This window comes from Lagopus muta, chromosome 21, assembly GCF_023343835.1.
Source record: "Lagopus muta isolate bLagMut1 chromosome 21, bLagMut1 primary, whole genome shotgun sequence".
Taxonomy (NCBI): domain Eukaryota; kingdom Metazoa; phylum Chordata; class Aves; order Galliformes; family Phasianidae; genus Lagopus; species Lagopus muta.
Window position 1 is genome coordinate 5,414,553 of NC_064453.1, and position 16,397 is coordinate 5,430,949.

The 16,397-nt window shown below is 43.4% G+C and overlaps 1 protein-coding gene across 1 annotated transcript; it reads right to left on the bottom strand.

Annotated features, from left to right (window-relative positions):
* Positions 1 to 158: 158 nt before the first annotated feature.
* On the bottom strand, positions 159 to 16,390 carry TNFRSF1B (TNF receptor superfamily member 1B). Its single transcript, XM_048968055.1, is given in 14 exon segments — positions 159 to 1,111; positions 1,113 to 1,356; positions 1,913 to 2,020; positions 2,023 to 2,146; positions 2,148 to 2,180; positions 2,476 to 2,513; positions 3,210 to 3,284; positions 3,984 to 4,171; positions 4,255 to 4,344; positions 5,149 to 5,238; positions 5,240 to 5,309; positions 5,822 to 5,959; positions 8,922 to 9,024; positions 13,496 to 16,390. Coding segments are annotated over 14 exon segments (1,392 nt in total). The 5' UTR covers positions 13,538 to 16,390; the 3' UTR covers positions 159 to 1,062.
* Between the last annotated feature and the right edge of the window lie 7 nt (positions 16,391 to 16,397).

A 16,397-nucleotide genomic window follows, 5' to 3' on the forward strand; every position in this document is an offset into this window, starting at 1 on the left:
ACCATGTCAGAAGCCTTGCATAAGTCTAGACAACATCAGTTGCCCTTCCTTTGTCCACTGAAGCCATCACTCCAAGAGTAATGGTTGCTTATAGTGTCCTTGTTAACAGGGCCTGGCGGTAGGCAATAGGAGATGAGGTGGCCATGGATCAATGCTCTTTTAATTAAGTACTATGAAATACAATTTTGACTTTAAAACCAATGGTTTAGCCTATAGAATGAAACAAGCCCTTCTAAAAAGCAGAATTTTGGTTCAGTAGGAAGGTAGAAAACAAAGGTTTAAGTATAAAAACACACTATTTATCTTTTTCTTAACAAATACAAACACATTTTTCATACTTCAACATAACAATTGAATTCCCCTTCTCTCACACTGCTCCACAGTCTGAAAACCCAGAAATTTAACTGCTATAACAAAATCTTAAACTTCTTCAAAACTCTGACATTGCTCTTCCAATGTGCTCCCAGCACTGGGATCTGTTGGATAAGACATTAAAATACTCAGTACAACAGAAAAGGGCATTATACAAAATCAAATGACCTTCAAGTTTAACATGAAGTTATAATAAATTTCTTCATAGTAGGATGAAAGACCTATTTGCCAGTTCTCAGTTCTAGAAGTACTAATAAACCTCTTAGGTTATACGCAAGTTTAAAGTATGTGTTTTAAAAGCCTGATTCTCATCTGCATTCGCAGAGTAGATGCTGTTGTACTGATTTTCTATAAGAAGTGGGTGGATGGATCTCAGCACTGAGCAACAAATGAACGATGGAACAGGATTTTCTGGTTCTGAGGTCTGGGTCACTTCCAGTTTTTATAGATTACTCTACGCAACCTTCAAGAGAGAGTTCATTACCTGAGATCGGGAAGCATTAAAAAATAGTAACTAATTCAAAACTCATCTTTTACTCTCAAAGCTGACAAAGAAGAGATTGAAAACCTCAAAAAAGTAAATTCTTCTGAGATTTCAAATCTGTAGAAATGCTCCACTGAACACGTTTGGTTGTGAACATAAGGGCTGATCTGATTATCAGTCAAACAGGATAAAATCTGTCATTTCCTTTAAACAGTTTTTATCCCCATATCTTGAACACCCAGAGGAGAATTCTGTGTCCAGAAGTAAATCCTGAAGTAAACTGTCTTTGGCTTCCACCAATATCTGAATTTCAGTTTCTTTTTTCAAGGGGTTTTCTTCTTTCAAAAGGGGAGCTTCTCCCCCTGTTGGAGAACATTGAGCACTTCCATAATCCATGCCAGCTGGACCAGTCTGTTTTGGAAACTGGGAGCCATAATCTGGATTACATATTTTAACAACACGAGTCACACTCACCTGCCTTCCTCCATTACCTGAGAGTTCTGTCAAATAAGAAAGAAACACACAGATCAAGCAAGGAAGAAAGCAGCCTGGAACAATATGTTGGATTCTTTATCAAGTTCTTTGGCTTAAAAGCTCAATTACATACTCTACATCTTCTTCCTTTGCTTGATTTAGGAAAACTGGTGGAAGTGATTCTGCAACTTTTTCAGTTTTTGGAGGGTCCCTCAAATCCCAAAGTCATCCCTGATATAAAAAGCTGTAAAAATGAATACAGAGCTCTGGATCCCAGCCGAGTCTCTGATCGCAATGAATGCTTCAGACAGTGTTCATTTCTTACTTCATTTCTTCATCTCCTTGTCCCATCACTCTCATCCCAAAGTGTGCAGATAATTTTCTCCTCTGAGCATGCTCTCTTCACTATTCTAGGCCAACAATTTAAAACAACCTTTTTCCAAAAGTAACTGGGCACTCTCTCCGATGAACGTGGATCTGATGCTCTACCCTCTCACTTAAACTTCTATTAAGATTTGTATTTGGCAACCAACTGTCAAGAGGTTCTGGAATGTTCAGATATGCATTCGTTGACACTCTTACCTGAACTTGCAGAGCTGTGCCTGGCTCCACAGTGAAGCTTACACCCTTCTGCAGCTGCATAGTGCTGTTGGAAACTTTCTTTCTTATCACTGTCTTTGTTATTTATACACTGACTCTTGCAGATCCAGCTGGATTATCCAGGGAGCTGCTGCTTGGGCCAGGAGTTTCCAAGAGATGCTGCTCCTCCTGTTCAGAACTGCTGGAGCTTTGCAATTCTGCATTTCTTACTTTTTTTTTTGTCACACTGCTTCTCTGTAGAGGAAAAAGGCTGAAACAGAACAATGCAAACTATTAATCTTTTTTAAAAGTGTTAACAAAAAGTGGTCAATACTTATCTAAAGAAACCACCGATAATAGTCATCGCTATGCAAATGTACACCAAGTAAAATTCATACTAGCTCATTGGCCATTCAAGGAGCTCAATGGACAGGTTATGTGAGTTACACCTTCCACTCTAGCTTGAGGTCCAGGCCACTCCTTCCTCACTGTCCTGCTGTGCAGTTTTCTTATGCTCTCAATTACATAAAACTGCATGATTTCTGAAGGAAAGGAGTGAGTGACACCAAATCCATTGCTTCAGCTGGTTGTGAGTATGCAAGGGCTGCAATTGAGGAAAGATGGTTCATTAGCAGCAAAATTTGTTGCAGTTGCAACAGCTGCTTTTTTAGCTAATGGAGCCTCTGCTCCCAGAATAAACATCGACTGTATGTTTAGTGCATAGTGTGGAAAGTTGTACTCTATTAACTTTACAAGCTGCCATAAATTTCAGTATTAAGAAGACCCTCTGTATAAATTCCTATTATTTCTAGTTTTGTGTAATTGAGAAAAGCTCTCACTCATGAACGACTATGGCTGCAGTTGTTTAATCGTAACTATTAGCACTTGATAATGTGTAATATTTACATTATGTGTAAAATATGTAACAAACAAGTTCCAGTAGGAGCACAATGGTTTCACAGTTGTCCAACTCCTCTGGTACACCACGTGTTTAAAATCTGAGCAACATGAGAGCTCTGAGCGGGACATCTGCCTTAGTGTATCTCTGTCCTGAGCTCCATTTCATTCCGTGATTTAATAAAGACACTTGAAATGCACACGATGTTCCTGGCATATTTACTTAATTACAAATTTCGGTTGGTGCATGCTTATGTCATCAATGAATCTACATGACTCAGAAGTTTCATAGAGAGCCAGCGCCTCCTAGGATACATAAATCGGTCACCTGCTGGGCTCAAATTAGCAGGAAATGAGGTGACAGTACTTCCAGAGCTGTTTGGTTTTGTTTCATGAATCTTACCTCTTTTTCTGGAGAATAAACAATACCCCATAACAGCAATTATCAGGTCCAATAGCAACCGCCCTGTCACTGATCCTGAAAATAAAACTGAAGCAGGTAAGTTATACAGCAGGTCAGTCTGACAATGGACTGCATGAGAAGCAATAGCTTTCTGTCCATGGCTATAACAGCTAAATTTGAAAGTGCCAGGGAGGTCTGATGGTCACATTTAATATCTCTCTTGTTACATACCAAAGTCTTGTTTTCAGACTCCGCTGGTTCTTAAAACTGAATTTTCCTGTTCTGAAATGTAAAGACAGACTTTTCACCACGGCAATAAAAAGTATCTCATTAAGCTAGGAGCAGTTCATTAAATACAAATTCAGGCAGTCCAGAATGCTCTTAAACATAGCTGCCTTTTGGACAGACTATGAACGGCAGAGAATATGTCCACACTTGTGAACGCTATAAAGATTGGGCTGCTGTTAGTCAGGCTTGGCCAAACATCTAACACATAAACCTTTTCTTCCAGCTTTTATAGCACTAACTCTCAGGAAGTGCATTGCATCATCTAATTCCAGGCTTCTTAGAAACACATAAAGAATTACAGTGACTGTGGAATGCAGCAAGGCAGGACAGATGTGACATTATGCAACCCAACACAAGCAGTGTCACTGAAATAACTCAGCTCTTCTTTTTGGGTGCAGGTAATTGGTTTTGGAAAGAAACTGTCAACTGAAGATAATCTTGCTTCCCAGCCAGACAGAAGTGACTTTAAACGAGTTAACAACTCACCAGTGATGTAGGACATGTCAGGCACAGAGTTGAGAATGACAGGCTGTGTTACTACTTCACCATTGCTGGAAGTTGAGCTTTGGCTTGGGGGGAATAGGTTTATAACAGTGTGAGGCAGAGCTGTGGCAACTGAGTCATGGCAAACAGCATCATTCACGCCGTTTCCTGCAACAGCCACTGGTTTACAACTGCAAGAAACAAAAAGAGAAGTTAGGAAAGAAAGCAACCCTGTATTCAGTTCAAGATTGCTATTGGTCAGAATGTGGCTTACACTGTATGTAGTATGCAGCTGGTATCATAAGATTCCTCATCTGAATCTTACAGGGGACAGGTCTTACATTCTGTGTCTGTGCTTCTGTTCCTTTAAAGAAATAGAAAACTCCAGTTAGTCATCCAGTGAGAAATAAGAATGAATAATCTAAGTCTGCGGTGCAGATCCTGAAATTGATACAGAGGCAGTACACAACATACAGTCTGTCATGGGTGAGGTTAATCTGAAACACCCCACCCAAACACAGATCAGAAGATTCATCGGGTGTTATTTTGGTGCTCTTGCTAGCCAGCCATTTTCAGACTGTTAAAACCTACCAAAATGTTAAAAAGGGGGCATTAGAGACAACAGTGGAGCTTTTTTCCCACTAGTCCCTGGTAGGCTGATCACCTACTGAACTCTGTTGGAGCTCTGTATTATTATCCTTAATTATATCCAACGTTCTACATCTTTGGATATTATTTATCATCTTGAGACAGCTATGTTTATCAGAGCAGTGAATTTCAACATCTAATACACAGAGACTGATTCTACAGGGCAGCACAGAATCACCATTGCCTAATTAAACCAAAATTCAGCTGGAAGCTCTGCTTGTGTTGGGGAGCTTTCTGGTACGTCAACAAAAGGTACCCATATTCTGTTCCCTTGGACATTCCCCTTGGGAATACTGTTGTGCTATGTACTGCCTACTTGCTGTGACAACACTTCCATTCAAATGAACACGTAGCTGTAGGGAATTAAGGGAATATTCCTGTAATTTACTCAGTTGGAAGCAGATTTGGAAATAACTGTAGGAATTAAGACACCATTCCTATAATTCACCAAATTGGAGGCAGATTTAGAAACATTTACGGACTATGAAGGCAACAAATAACCATCTTCAAACCATACAACCATTGTGTGTGTGAGTTCTGAGAGCTGAGAATTAAATTACCTCTTCTGGAGACTCGGTAACCTTTCCCCCATTTTTAATGCACTTTACATCTTTGAAATGCAGTACTTGTTGGGTGGGCAGCTGCAGGTCCTGTCCTGTGACGCTCTACAAATCCTGTTTTGAAAACAAGAATAAAACAAGATTACATTTGCAACACTTCAAATTGTGGTCTGCAATGTTTTGGGTGAATATGAGGCGTGCTCACACACCACAAACTAAAGACAATTTTGCAGTTTCTGGCTAGAATATCATCTTAAAGCAAATATGCTATGGGCCCCAACATCTACATTTTTAGAAGAGTTTCGTCTGTCTAGAGAGGTGAAATTTGCATCCATACCAGTCACACTTGAAACTCTCTATCTGCAGCTGCATCACAGCGTATCATAACCATACATACACCTCCAAGGCCGTGCTCTAATTTTTTTCCAAAATTTAACAAGCAGCAAAAGCATTAAGAACAGGACTATACAGGTGACAGACAAACACTCTAAGAGTTTTCCCAGTCACATTTCATAGAATCATAGAACGAACAGGTTGGAAAGGACCTGCAAGATCACTTAGTCCAACCGCCTTCCTTTAAACCAAGCCATCTCTTTGGGCAGGCTGTAAAAGGCAAACACCTCCTTCACAATGCACAAGTACCTTTCCTGCAGGGTGGAGAGCAAGCAAAGCACTGAGGAGACAGATTCCGGATGGCTGTATGGATGTCAGGTAAACAAGGGATGCACTTTGTGTCCATGCTGCCACTGCAGCTCTCTGCCTTACGTTGACCTGTAAGAAACAAAACAACTAAAGCAATGAGTTTCTGCAGCTCCTAGCACTCCAAGCAATACCAGAATCTGCTCAATTTCAGCTTCTCCAGGATCACAGTGTGGTGAACAGACAGGTTTTAACAAGTGGTTTTTGGTGAGAGGCAAACCAATGCCTCTCAGAAACAGAGTTGAGTGCAGTAGTTACAATCAGTATGAGCTCTTGAGTATTCTTTTTAAAGAATGAAAAGCAGTCAGGCGCCATTTCCCCCTTGTACGAAAAGAAGAAGATAACAGCCAATGTCTCATATCCTGCACAGAAATATCCTGAAGAGTCATCAGGAAGAGGCATCGTTAAGAAACTGTTTGGAACTTCTTGGAAAATCTCCATTCTTCAAAACAAGTGGCCCTGGAGGTGAGCCAGGGAAATTGCTTCCCAAGTTTGTTTTTCCATGTACTTACTTGCAGCCTCCCCCATCCTGCTAATGACATCCTGCTAATGACTTTAGGCTAAAATTTTTGATGCATTATTATTAAAAAACAATAATAATTCAAATTCATAACAACAAAAATAAAGATCTTTGGCTCTCCTACAACACATTGCCCAGTGTCAAAACAATAAAATTAATCTTAGAATCACAGAATCCTAGAATGGTTGGGTTGGAAGGGACCTCAAAGACCATTCAGTCCCAATCCCTGCCATGGGAGGCTGCTCCCCACCAGCTCAGGCTGTCCAGGGCCCATCTGTGGCCTTGGGCAGCTCCAGGGATGGGGCACCCACAGCTCTGGGCAGCAGTGCCAGCTCCTCACTGCCCTCTGAGTAAAAGATTTCTTCCTAAAATCCAACCTAAATCTCCCCTCTTTTAGTTTAAATTAAGGGGAGGAGGTATTCTTACAGACTTAACAAACCATAACAGAAAAAAGTTTCAATTACAAATTATCATCTTTCCCTTACTGTGTTTTTCATGAGTGATGCTCAACAGATCTCTCAGGACGTTTTCAGTTAATTCAAACAACTGTGGCTGTTTCAGCACATACTGATCTCCTGCTTAAACTTCCGGATCTCTCTGACAGGAACTCAACGCTAATGGAGACAAATTCTGTTTGCTCAGCATGTTGTGAGACAAATACACAGGGCTTTTTTTGCTGCCTTTAACACAACCATACAATGCCAGCTTCTTGCAAAAGCTCTGTTAAAGTATCCACGGGGCATTACCTGTACCATAAAATAAATAAATAAACAACCACTCTCCACAAACTCCAATCTGCAGTCAACTTCCCCAGGGGTCTGTCCTCTTCAATATCTTTATTGATGACCTTGATGAGGGCATCGAGTGCACCCTCAGTAAATTCGCAGATGACACCAAATTGGCTGGAAGTGTGGATCTGCCTGGGGGTAGCGAGGCCCTACAGAGGGACCTGGACAGGCGGGAGAGCTGGGCTGAAGCCAATGGGATGAGTTTCAACAAGGCCAAATGCCGGGTCCTGCACTTGGGCTACAACAACCCCAGGCGACACTACAGGCTTGGGGCGGTGTGGCTGGAGGACTGCGTAGAGGAAATGGACCTGGGGTTATTGATGGATGCTTGGCTGAACATGAGCCAACAGTGTGCCCAGGTGGCCAAGAAGGCCAATGGCATCCTGGCTTGCATCAGAAACAGCGTTGCAAGCAGGAGCAGAGAGGTGATTGTTCCCCTATATTCAGCACTGGTGAGGCCGCACCTCAAGTACTGTGTCCAGTTTTGGGCCCCTCACTGCAAGAAAGATATTGAGGCCCTGGAACGTGTTCAAAGGAGGGCAACAAAGCTGGTGAGGGGTCTGGAACACAGGCCATATGAGGAGAGGCTGAGGGAGCTGGGAATGTTCAGCCTGGAGAAGAGGAGGCTCAGGGGAGACCTTATTGCTCTCTATGACTGCCTGAAGGGAGGTTGTAGTGAGCTGGGGGTCAGCCTCTTCTCTCGTGTCATCAGTGATAGGACCAGAGGGAATGGTTTCAAGCTACAGCAGGGGAGATTCAGGCTGGACATTAGGAAGTATTACTTTTCAGAAAGGTGGTCAGGCAATGGAATGGATGCCCAGGGAGGTGGTGGAGTCACCGAGCCTGGGGGTGTTCAAGGAAAGGCTGGATGCTGTGTTGAGGGACGTGGTTTAGTGGGAGTTGTTGGTAAGAGGTGAGCGGTTGGACTGGATGATCTTTTAGGTCTTTTCCAACCTTGGTGATTCTATGATTCTATAACTTTTGCTAACAAAGGAACATTAATAATGGTCAGTGCAGTGTCAGACATAGCCTCAGAGCAGGCAGTTTTTGTAGTCTTGTACCTGGTGTCTCTCTGATAGACATCTGCAGTGTCTGATTTATGCTAAAAGACAACAAAACTCCCTTAATGAGCAATCAGAGATTAACCTGCCCAGTGGAAAGCCCCTTGTGTAAGTGACATGTCAAAGTACAGAAATTAAGCTCTACCTCACGCTCTGCTTTACAATTTATCTGTTGTTCGTGGGCTTTGTTCTCATGTGGGTCTCAGGCTGGAGGGGCTCTGAGCACTGATGGAGCTGTGGGTGCCCCTGTTCATTGCAGGCAGTTGGACCAAGCAGCCTTTTAAGGGTCCCTTCCAATCCAAGCCATTCTGCAATTCTACGTTATTTAGTTTTTGTAATTTCACTACTGTTCCATTTCTTTTTTTTTTTAACAGTTCAGTTAAAAATGCTTCAATCAAAATACCATCAAAGGCTGTGGCTACAAGTACACAATCCTCCTGATAAGCCCCAGCCAAGTTAAACTTGCAGGAGAATGCCAATTCTGACCAACAATGTGTCCCGTTGGAAAATATTTTTTGAGCATTTTATTGTCTTCCTGATGAGAGCGAATTATAACAGCAAAAACTGGATGCTTTTCAGGTGTGTCAGTAACCAAAATGAGGTATGGTCATCTGAGCGCTGGCTGAATTTGGCTGTGTAAAAGAATAATTTAAATTAGAACCTACCTGGAGGGCACTTGCTGCAACATTTCTCAAGTCTTTCTTCATAGAATTCAGTGCTGGGGTCTCTGCATTGTGCAGACTGTGGTGTATAAGGCAGTGAATAATTCTAGGAGAAATTAAAGGAAAATCATTAGTCACCAATCCATCCTGGCCCTTCATTGTAGTCAAAGAGACAAACTCTTAAAGGTCAGGGAAGGATTGACCTTTTTCTCATGACTCAGCATGAGAAAATACCAGAGGAAAACTTCAATTCTTACCTTTGTCACTGCAGGGAGCTGCATTTTCTACAAAACAGCTCAGTGAAAAGCCAGTAGAATCCCTAAGGTTGGAAAAGAGCTCTAAGATCACCCAGTCCAACCCCAACCCATCCCACCATGCCCACTGGGCACCTCCCTCAGAGCCACAACTGTGTTGAGCACCTGCAGGGATGGTGACCCCACCACCAATCAACACTGCTCGATGACTTCAATGAACAAATGTGAAAATACCCAAGGGCCTCCTCTGCAAAAGGAAACAGGCACTCAATGAGCGAGAGAAAAGAAGCAAATGTTAGGTGGCAGAAGTGTAGGAGTTTCCTGCTAGAGCAGAGAGGAGCTGCTCAAGGCATACACAACTGGGCTGAGGAGATTGTTCCATGTATAACCTACACGCCTAGAGAAGTACTTAAAAAATATGATGAAAAAGAGAAATCAAAACAGGAACAAGCCCTTTGAAGGCCAGTAATGAAAATATCCTTCCTCCTTACTGAAAGAAACACAGTTTGATTATCTATTGTGTTTTCACATTAGAAGACTTAACACTTGGCACTCTCAACAATTGCTCAATGGGAACCCAACATTTTTTTAATGCAGCATCTTGAAATGCAGCTTCCAGCAAAGAAAACTGAGTTAATAAAGGGGCTTTGGCACAAGGATTGAAGACTTTGAAGCAGAACCATGAGGTTGGCTTCAACATTACCAATGAGATAACCAAAAAACTTAGGCTTTTCAATACCTTCTAGGTTTGCTGATGACTGTTAATGCTGAAGTTGGTAACAGGCAATGAGTTATAGAGGTACAACACTATTTGCAAATGTGAGCTGATCATGTACTCTGCTGAAGGGCAGGAAATGGGCTCTGCTATCAAAACTATTTCATGTTCTTTCGCTTATTAAAGAAAGATCAAAGTTGCGTTTTTGCTGTCGCTACGATACACTTCATTAATGCACATACTGAAGAGCCTTTTTAAAGAGGAAAATTTCACTGAAAACACATACAAAAAAAAAAAAAAAAAGAAAGAAAGAGAGAAGGAAATGCATCAAGCCACATCACAGATTATCCTGCTGGTGAGGCTTCCCAGCAAAAAAATGTTGTTATCACATCCTCTGTGTTCTCTGCTGCAATTACTGTCCGGAGTGTTACAGGCAAAAGAAAAACTGCTGCTCAATGGGTCACATCTGCTCCTCTTAACTTGTGCTTGAAAGGATATTTCTGCTGACTGATAACAACTCTAAAGTTTACCTGCCCAGCTGTGGCTCTCAGTGGTGTGCAGTTCACAATTTCTTGCCAACTTACGTTAAAGACCATTATGGGAAAACCAAAAGGACTCAGTGATTCACAGTCATCGAATCATTAAGGTTGGAAAAGACCTCCAAGACCATGCAAGTCCAACCACCCCCAGTATTGCTCACTAAGCCATGTCCCTTTAGTGCCACAATCTCCACAGTTCTTGACCCCTTCCACCTCCCTGGGCAGCCCATGCCAGTACCTGACCACTCTTCTGGAGAAGCAGCTCTTCCTAATATCCAACCCACTGCTGGGTGATGGGATTTGGAAGACTTCATTTAATTTGACAGGTGCAATTGGAAGGTGAAACGCTTCATCCATCTAGCAGCAGAGGCACAAACGTTAGTAAGCATCTCCATTGCAATGCCAATCAGTCAGATTAGGCAACACATCTTGGTGATGGGATATCAGCACTAGAAAGATGAGAGAGGGCCCAAAGTATCAAGGGGTTACTTCTGGGCTTGCCCTTGACTGCACAACTCACTGGAGAGACTTTTGCAGTGCCTGTGTATTAGGCAGTAACCGAGAAGTTACATCCAAAAAGCCATCCAAATTACTCAAGATCCTCTCTCCAGAGCTGCTGCATTGTTTGCATCACTTTCCCATCTGCACTACAGACTTGCATGAGACAAGATTTGTCACTGAGAAGAGAGGACTAAAAGCAGCCGCCGTCCACCTAAGAGGTCAGTGCTGACTCTTCTAAATATGCCTACACAATTGCTTCCAAGATTCCCTCTATCCTACCCACAGGGAGATAAATTAGCAGAGTACATCACTGCCTCGTGACTTTCAGGTTAGCAGCTGCAGTGGAACAGCACAAGTGAAAGCCTACATATGGAGGTCAGCCGCAACCGAGAGCCCAATATCTGTGCCAGAGCTGAGCCTGAGTCACGATGGGAATTCAGACTTCTTCAGAACTAAAGGGGATGAGAACATGGCTCTACACATGGGTGAGGAAGGACAAGATCAGAAATCATGGCATATGACAATGAAAAGCATTCCCTAAGTGCTGAGTGCTAATTAGAGCAGAAGTTATTTCTGTTACCTCTTGCCTTACAGCTTGTATCCATGGACTTCATCTGTAATTACATTTGAGAACTTCAATACTAGAAATAAAACAAGCTTATGATATATATATTTATATATTCAGCCATTTGTATAACTTTCCCTTCCACTCAACGCAGTCATCCAAAACAAAGAGATTGATCCATGTTTTTTAAACCTAACTCACGTTTCTACACCTTTTCTCCTTCAGTCTTCAAACCGATGCTGTCAAACAAAGTAGCTTGAACAGGAACTGCATCTGACATTCTTAACGCATGTGAAACCACAATGAAGTCACCACAGACTGATGTAAACATCTGTTGCTATGGAAAAGTCTCAGAGTACAGAGATACCACTTGCTGAGCCACCAAATGTGCTAAAGACAGGAAAAAAAATAAAAAACCCACAAAATTCTACTGAAAATATGTATACTGGTCACTTAGAGAAAGAATTCAATGGAAGGTTGTCTTAAATAACTGCAATTCTCACCCAGATCAGCAGGAGTTGTACCAGGACATCAGGCTTTACTAGTGAGACTCAGAGCATCTTTTAAAGTTGTTTTTCTTCACGTATCACTGCAAGGCTGGGTTAAGATTAAGGTCCCTGATTGGAATTGTTCTCCCATCCTATGGGAAGGTACGCACAACAGAAAGCTTCGAGTGCCACACAGACCTTCTCCCTCCATATAAATTAGGGGGGGGGGGGGAACAAGAAAAAGCGTGTCACTCAGGAGTTATTGCTCTGCCAGCTTTTCTCCTTCAAAGATAAATATCTGCTCTCTTTAACTGAGTAAAAACTGATGTACAGTGGCCATTTGCAGCATTTGGTTTGCCAGGAGCCTGAAGGCCATGCAAGAAGTGACACGGAAGCTTTCCTCTGTGCTCTTTACCGTGAGAGCATCATGCTTAGGGTGAGAGAAGAGTTAGCTCCTTTTGAATGCAAGCCCTCTGTTGAGGGAGGCAGCAAGAAGCATGGCAAATCTCCATGCTCACTCTCTGGTGAGAAGGTCTATCATGGTTCCAAGACTCGCACACCCATCCTACCCTACTGTGTCCAAGGTATTTGGAATTATGGGATCTCTTGAGTTGGAATGCACCCTTCAAGGCTATGGGGTCCAACTAACTGGAAGGAACAGGGACACCCACAGTTCCATCAGTGCTCAGAGCCCCATGCAGCCACTTAGTGAACCAATAGTACCACCATACAACCCAGGGCTGAACTCAGCCTTTGCCTTACCTAAAGGCTCAACTGCTGTGATGAAAGAAACATGGAAATGACACATGTGGCACAAAAAGACCCAATGTGCTGAGAAGACTTCGAGCAACAGGACAAGGAGAAACGGCTTCCAACTAAAAGAAGAGAGATTGAGATTGAATATAAGGAAGATTTTTTTCAGTGAGGGCAGTGAGGCACTGCACAGAGTGCCCAGAGAGGAGGTGCAGGCACCCAAGGTCAGGGGATGGGGCTGTGAGCACTGATGGAGCTGTGGGTGTCCCTGCTCAGTGCAAGGTTGGACCTGATGGCCTTTAGGATCCCTTCCAACTCCAACCATTCTGTGGTTTTGGAGTCTCTAAAGTCTTTTCCACGTCTACCTTATGCACTTTAAAATCAGATGGAAAAAGGTTAGTGATGTATCAGCATAGCATAAACCCAATCAAAGACCCCACTGAGCTCTTTGGTCTAAATAACTGAAGGACTCCTTTAACCACAGAATTCAGTAAAATCATGGAACAGCCACAGCTGCATCACATCAGCTCTTACAAGTACAACCAAGGGCTCTGCTATGTACATAGCGATGGTGCGAGGGATGCAGCAGAGCACGACGAGCGTTTTTCAAGCCCCTCTGTCGAGGCTTTGGGAAGCTAGAAAACACCAACTGCAAAGCCAAAGGGAGCGGGGCGAGCTTGGACCATGCTTGGACCGTGCTTAGAAGCGCTGCCCGAGGCTCCCGAAGCGCTCCGAGCTCCGCCCGCGGCTCCCCGCACTCACCCGGCCGCCCGCGGCGCGGAGCAGCGCCCAGCGAGGCTCCATCACGGTGAGGGCTGGGCGGAGCTGAGGCTCTGTGACAGAACCCGGAGCCGCTCCGCTGCCGGCGGGGCTGAACCGAGGGGTTGCCAGCCGGCGAGAGACCGCGGGGTTGGAGCCGACGGAGGGATGTTAAAAGCTGCGTGGCTTCCAAGGTGCTCCGAGGAGCTGCAATGGAGCTGTTGGAGAAGAGACAGGACATCGCAGACACAAGAAGTGCGGCTGTAGGGTAAAAATCCGGGGCGTGTTTAATTCATATCACACCGAGATTGAGGTTATGGAGGTTGCAAGGCTGATTGTTCATCCAGAAAGTTGTTATAAGGAAAAAAACCCAAAGGTTTGTTTATGCCCCTGAAATACAGCCTGATTGCTGAGCATCCCTCAGTGGCCACAGCCAGGTGAGCGCGGTCATTCCGAGGCTGTGGATGAACAAATTGCTGTCCTTTAACATGAAACTGTCATTGCTGTGTTGTTCTAGAAGGAATGATACGTGCTGGGCAGAATGAACACTTGCTGGAAGCGAGGGAATGGTCTCCAGTCTTTAACGGGAAGTTTTCGGTTCCTCCTCCCATTGCTGTTTCAGTACGCACAACCTCTGCCCCCAAAACACATCAATTCCATTTCCTCCTCCCCTCCCATTGCTCCCATTGATGTGGCAGCACTGACAGCCACAGGAAATTGCCATCTGAGCATTCCTGAACGCAACAAACCCAGGACAAACAGAAGGACATACAGCTCACTCACTGCCTCTCCTGCAGGACAGACTACATGGAGTGACAGCGGGTGTTTCTAGGAATTATATTATGTTCTGGACTTGCAGAGAAGAGCAGAATTCAAGTAAATACTGGAACTAAGAGCACTTGGAATTAGAACCAGGTCTCAAACGTACCATGTGCAGGTAGATCATCCATTGCTGGATGTCAACGACGAGGTCCCATAATGCTGAGATTCTCCCACTTCATTTCTGGGGCTTTGGGCCCAAGAAAGCATCAATTTCTTGTGATTTATTTCTTCAGTCACAAAATCTGCATAACATACATTCTCTTATATGCTGAGGTTGAATGGATGAAGGACATCCAGTGTAATACAATGAAGATTTTCATAGAGCCAAAGAGGCTCCATACCTAAAGGTCATTAATAAAACTAAGTCATCCTAGAGTCAGCTTAGGAAAGGCCAGTTTAAGGATTTCCCAAAAGATTACGAGACAGGAAAGTCAGAGCTGTTCAAAAAGCAGGAAGGAAAGAGCACGGCACAACAGTCATCTTTCAGGATAGAGAACAGGTGGCAGTGGGGTCATAGGAATCAGTGCTGGGGTCAGTTTTAGGCAGAAGCTTAGAAAAATCATAGGATGATTTAACTTAGAAAATCATAGAATGACACAGCTTAGAAGGGACCTTAAAGATCACAGAGTTTCAGATCCCACCACCAACTCAGGCTGCTCAGGGCCCCATCCATGACCCTGGGCACCTCCAGGGATGGGGCATCTCTGGGCTGCAATGCCAGAGCCTCACTGCCCTCTGAGTAAAGAATTTCATCCTAATATCCAACCTAAATCTCCTCTCTTGACTTTGAACCATTCCCCCTTATCCTATCCTTCCCTGTCTTGGATGGTCTTCTGAAGTCACCTGTGCAAGGACAACAACTCTGGGCAGCCTGGTCTGGTGGTTGGTAACCCTGCCCATGGCAGGGGATTTGAAACTGGATGATCTTTGAGGTCCTTTTCAACCCAATTCTATGATTCTATGAACAACAACATATATATCTCCTCTTCTTAAATGTATGGTTCAGGTCTCCACATCTCCAGCAGTCCACAGTGAGGTGAGAGAAGATAAGGATGAGGCCAACTAAAATGACCAAGGCAATGAAGTGACTTAGATAAGAAATATAAAATGATAGGAATGGGGAGGATACAGGCAAGAATCATTGAGGCAACTCAGCGTTGCATTACATTCTGTAACACAGGAACTAGTGACACCCACTGCAGTCAGTCAGAAGCCAGCTTAAAGGCAATATCTAAGTACTCCTTTACACAGTGAGAGGTAACTGTCAGTAATCTGCTGTCATGGGGTGGTTGTGGAGGAAGATTATACCAGGAAACTCAAAAGAGATTAAAACACCAAGCAATGGCAACAAGAACACTAAAGGCTGAGTCAAACTTCAACGTTCTCGGTCCAGTTCCAGCTGATGCTGCAGAATTAGGAGGCATGACAAGAGCAGATATTAACTGCACTTATGTGCTCTCCCTAAATAGCACAGAGATAAAATATTAGGCAACTTGCACGGTGAGCCTGGCCTGAGGAGGTGATTTTGTGCTCCTCTATTCCTTTTGTTGGCTCTCAGACAAGACGCTGAAGTTGCACTGCTGTTATCACAGACCTCTGTCCAGGATAAAACTACAAAGAAATTCTTTTTGTGGTTCCTTTTTTTCTTAAGGCACACTTTGTCACCCTGTTCATTTTCCGTGCTCCTGCACAAAAGCAGTCAGCACCACAGCATTTACAGTTATCAAACATGCAGCATTAAAAGACCTGAAACTGCGTAACACGGGGCAGCTGACCACAAAACCAAACAGAATTATTTCTGAGGAACAGACATGCAAATCAGTGTCACTGTGATGAACACAAACAATTCTTCTAAAACAAGCAGATATTAACAACTCAAGGAAATTATTGCCTATTATTTTGTTTTTTGTAGAAACCCAGTTCTTCTTTTCCCCTTTGCAGTCTGCATTGCCCTTCACCCATAGTTCATTCAACATCCAAACGTTCAGCCAGTCTGACTTCAATCAGAAGAGGATGTTTTCTGCACTTAGGAATGATTTCATAATCACTGAATGGCTTGGGAAGGGACCTCAAGAATTGAAGG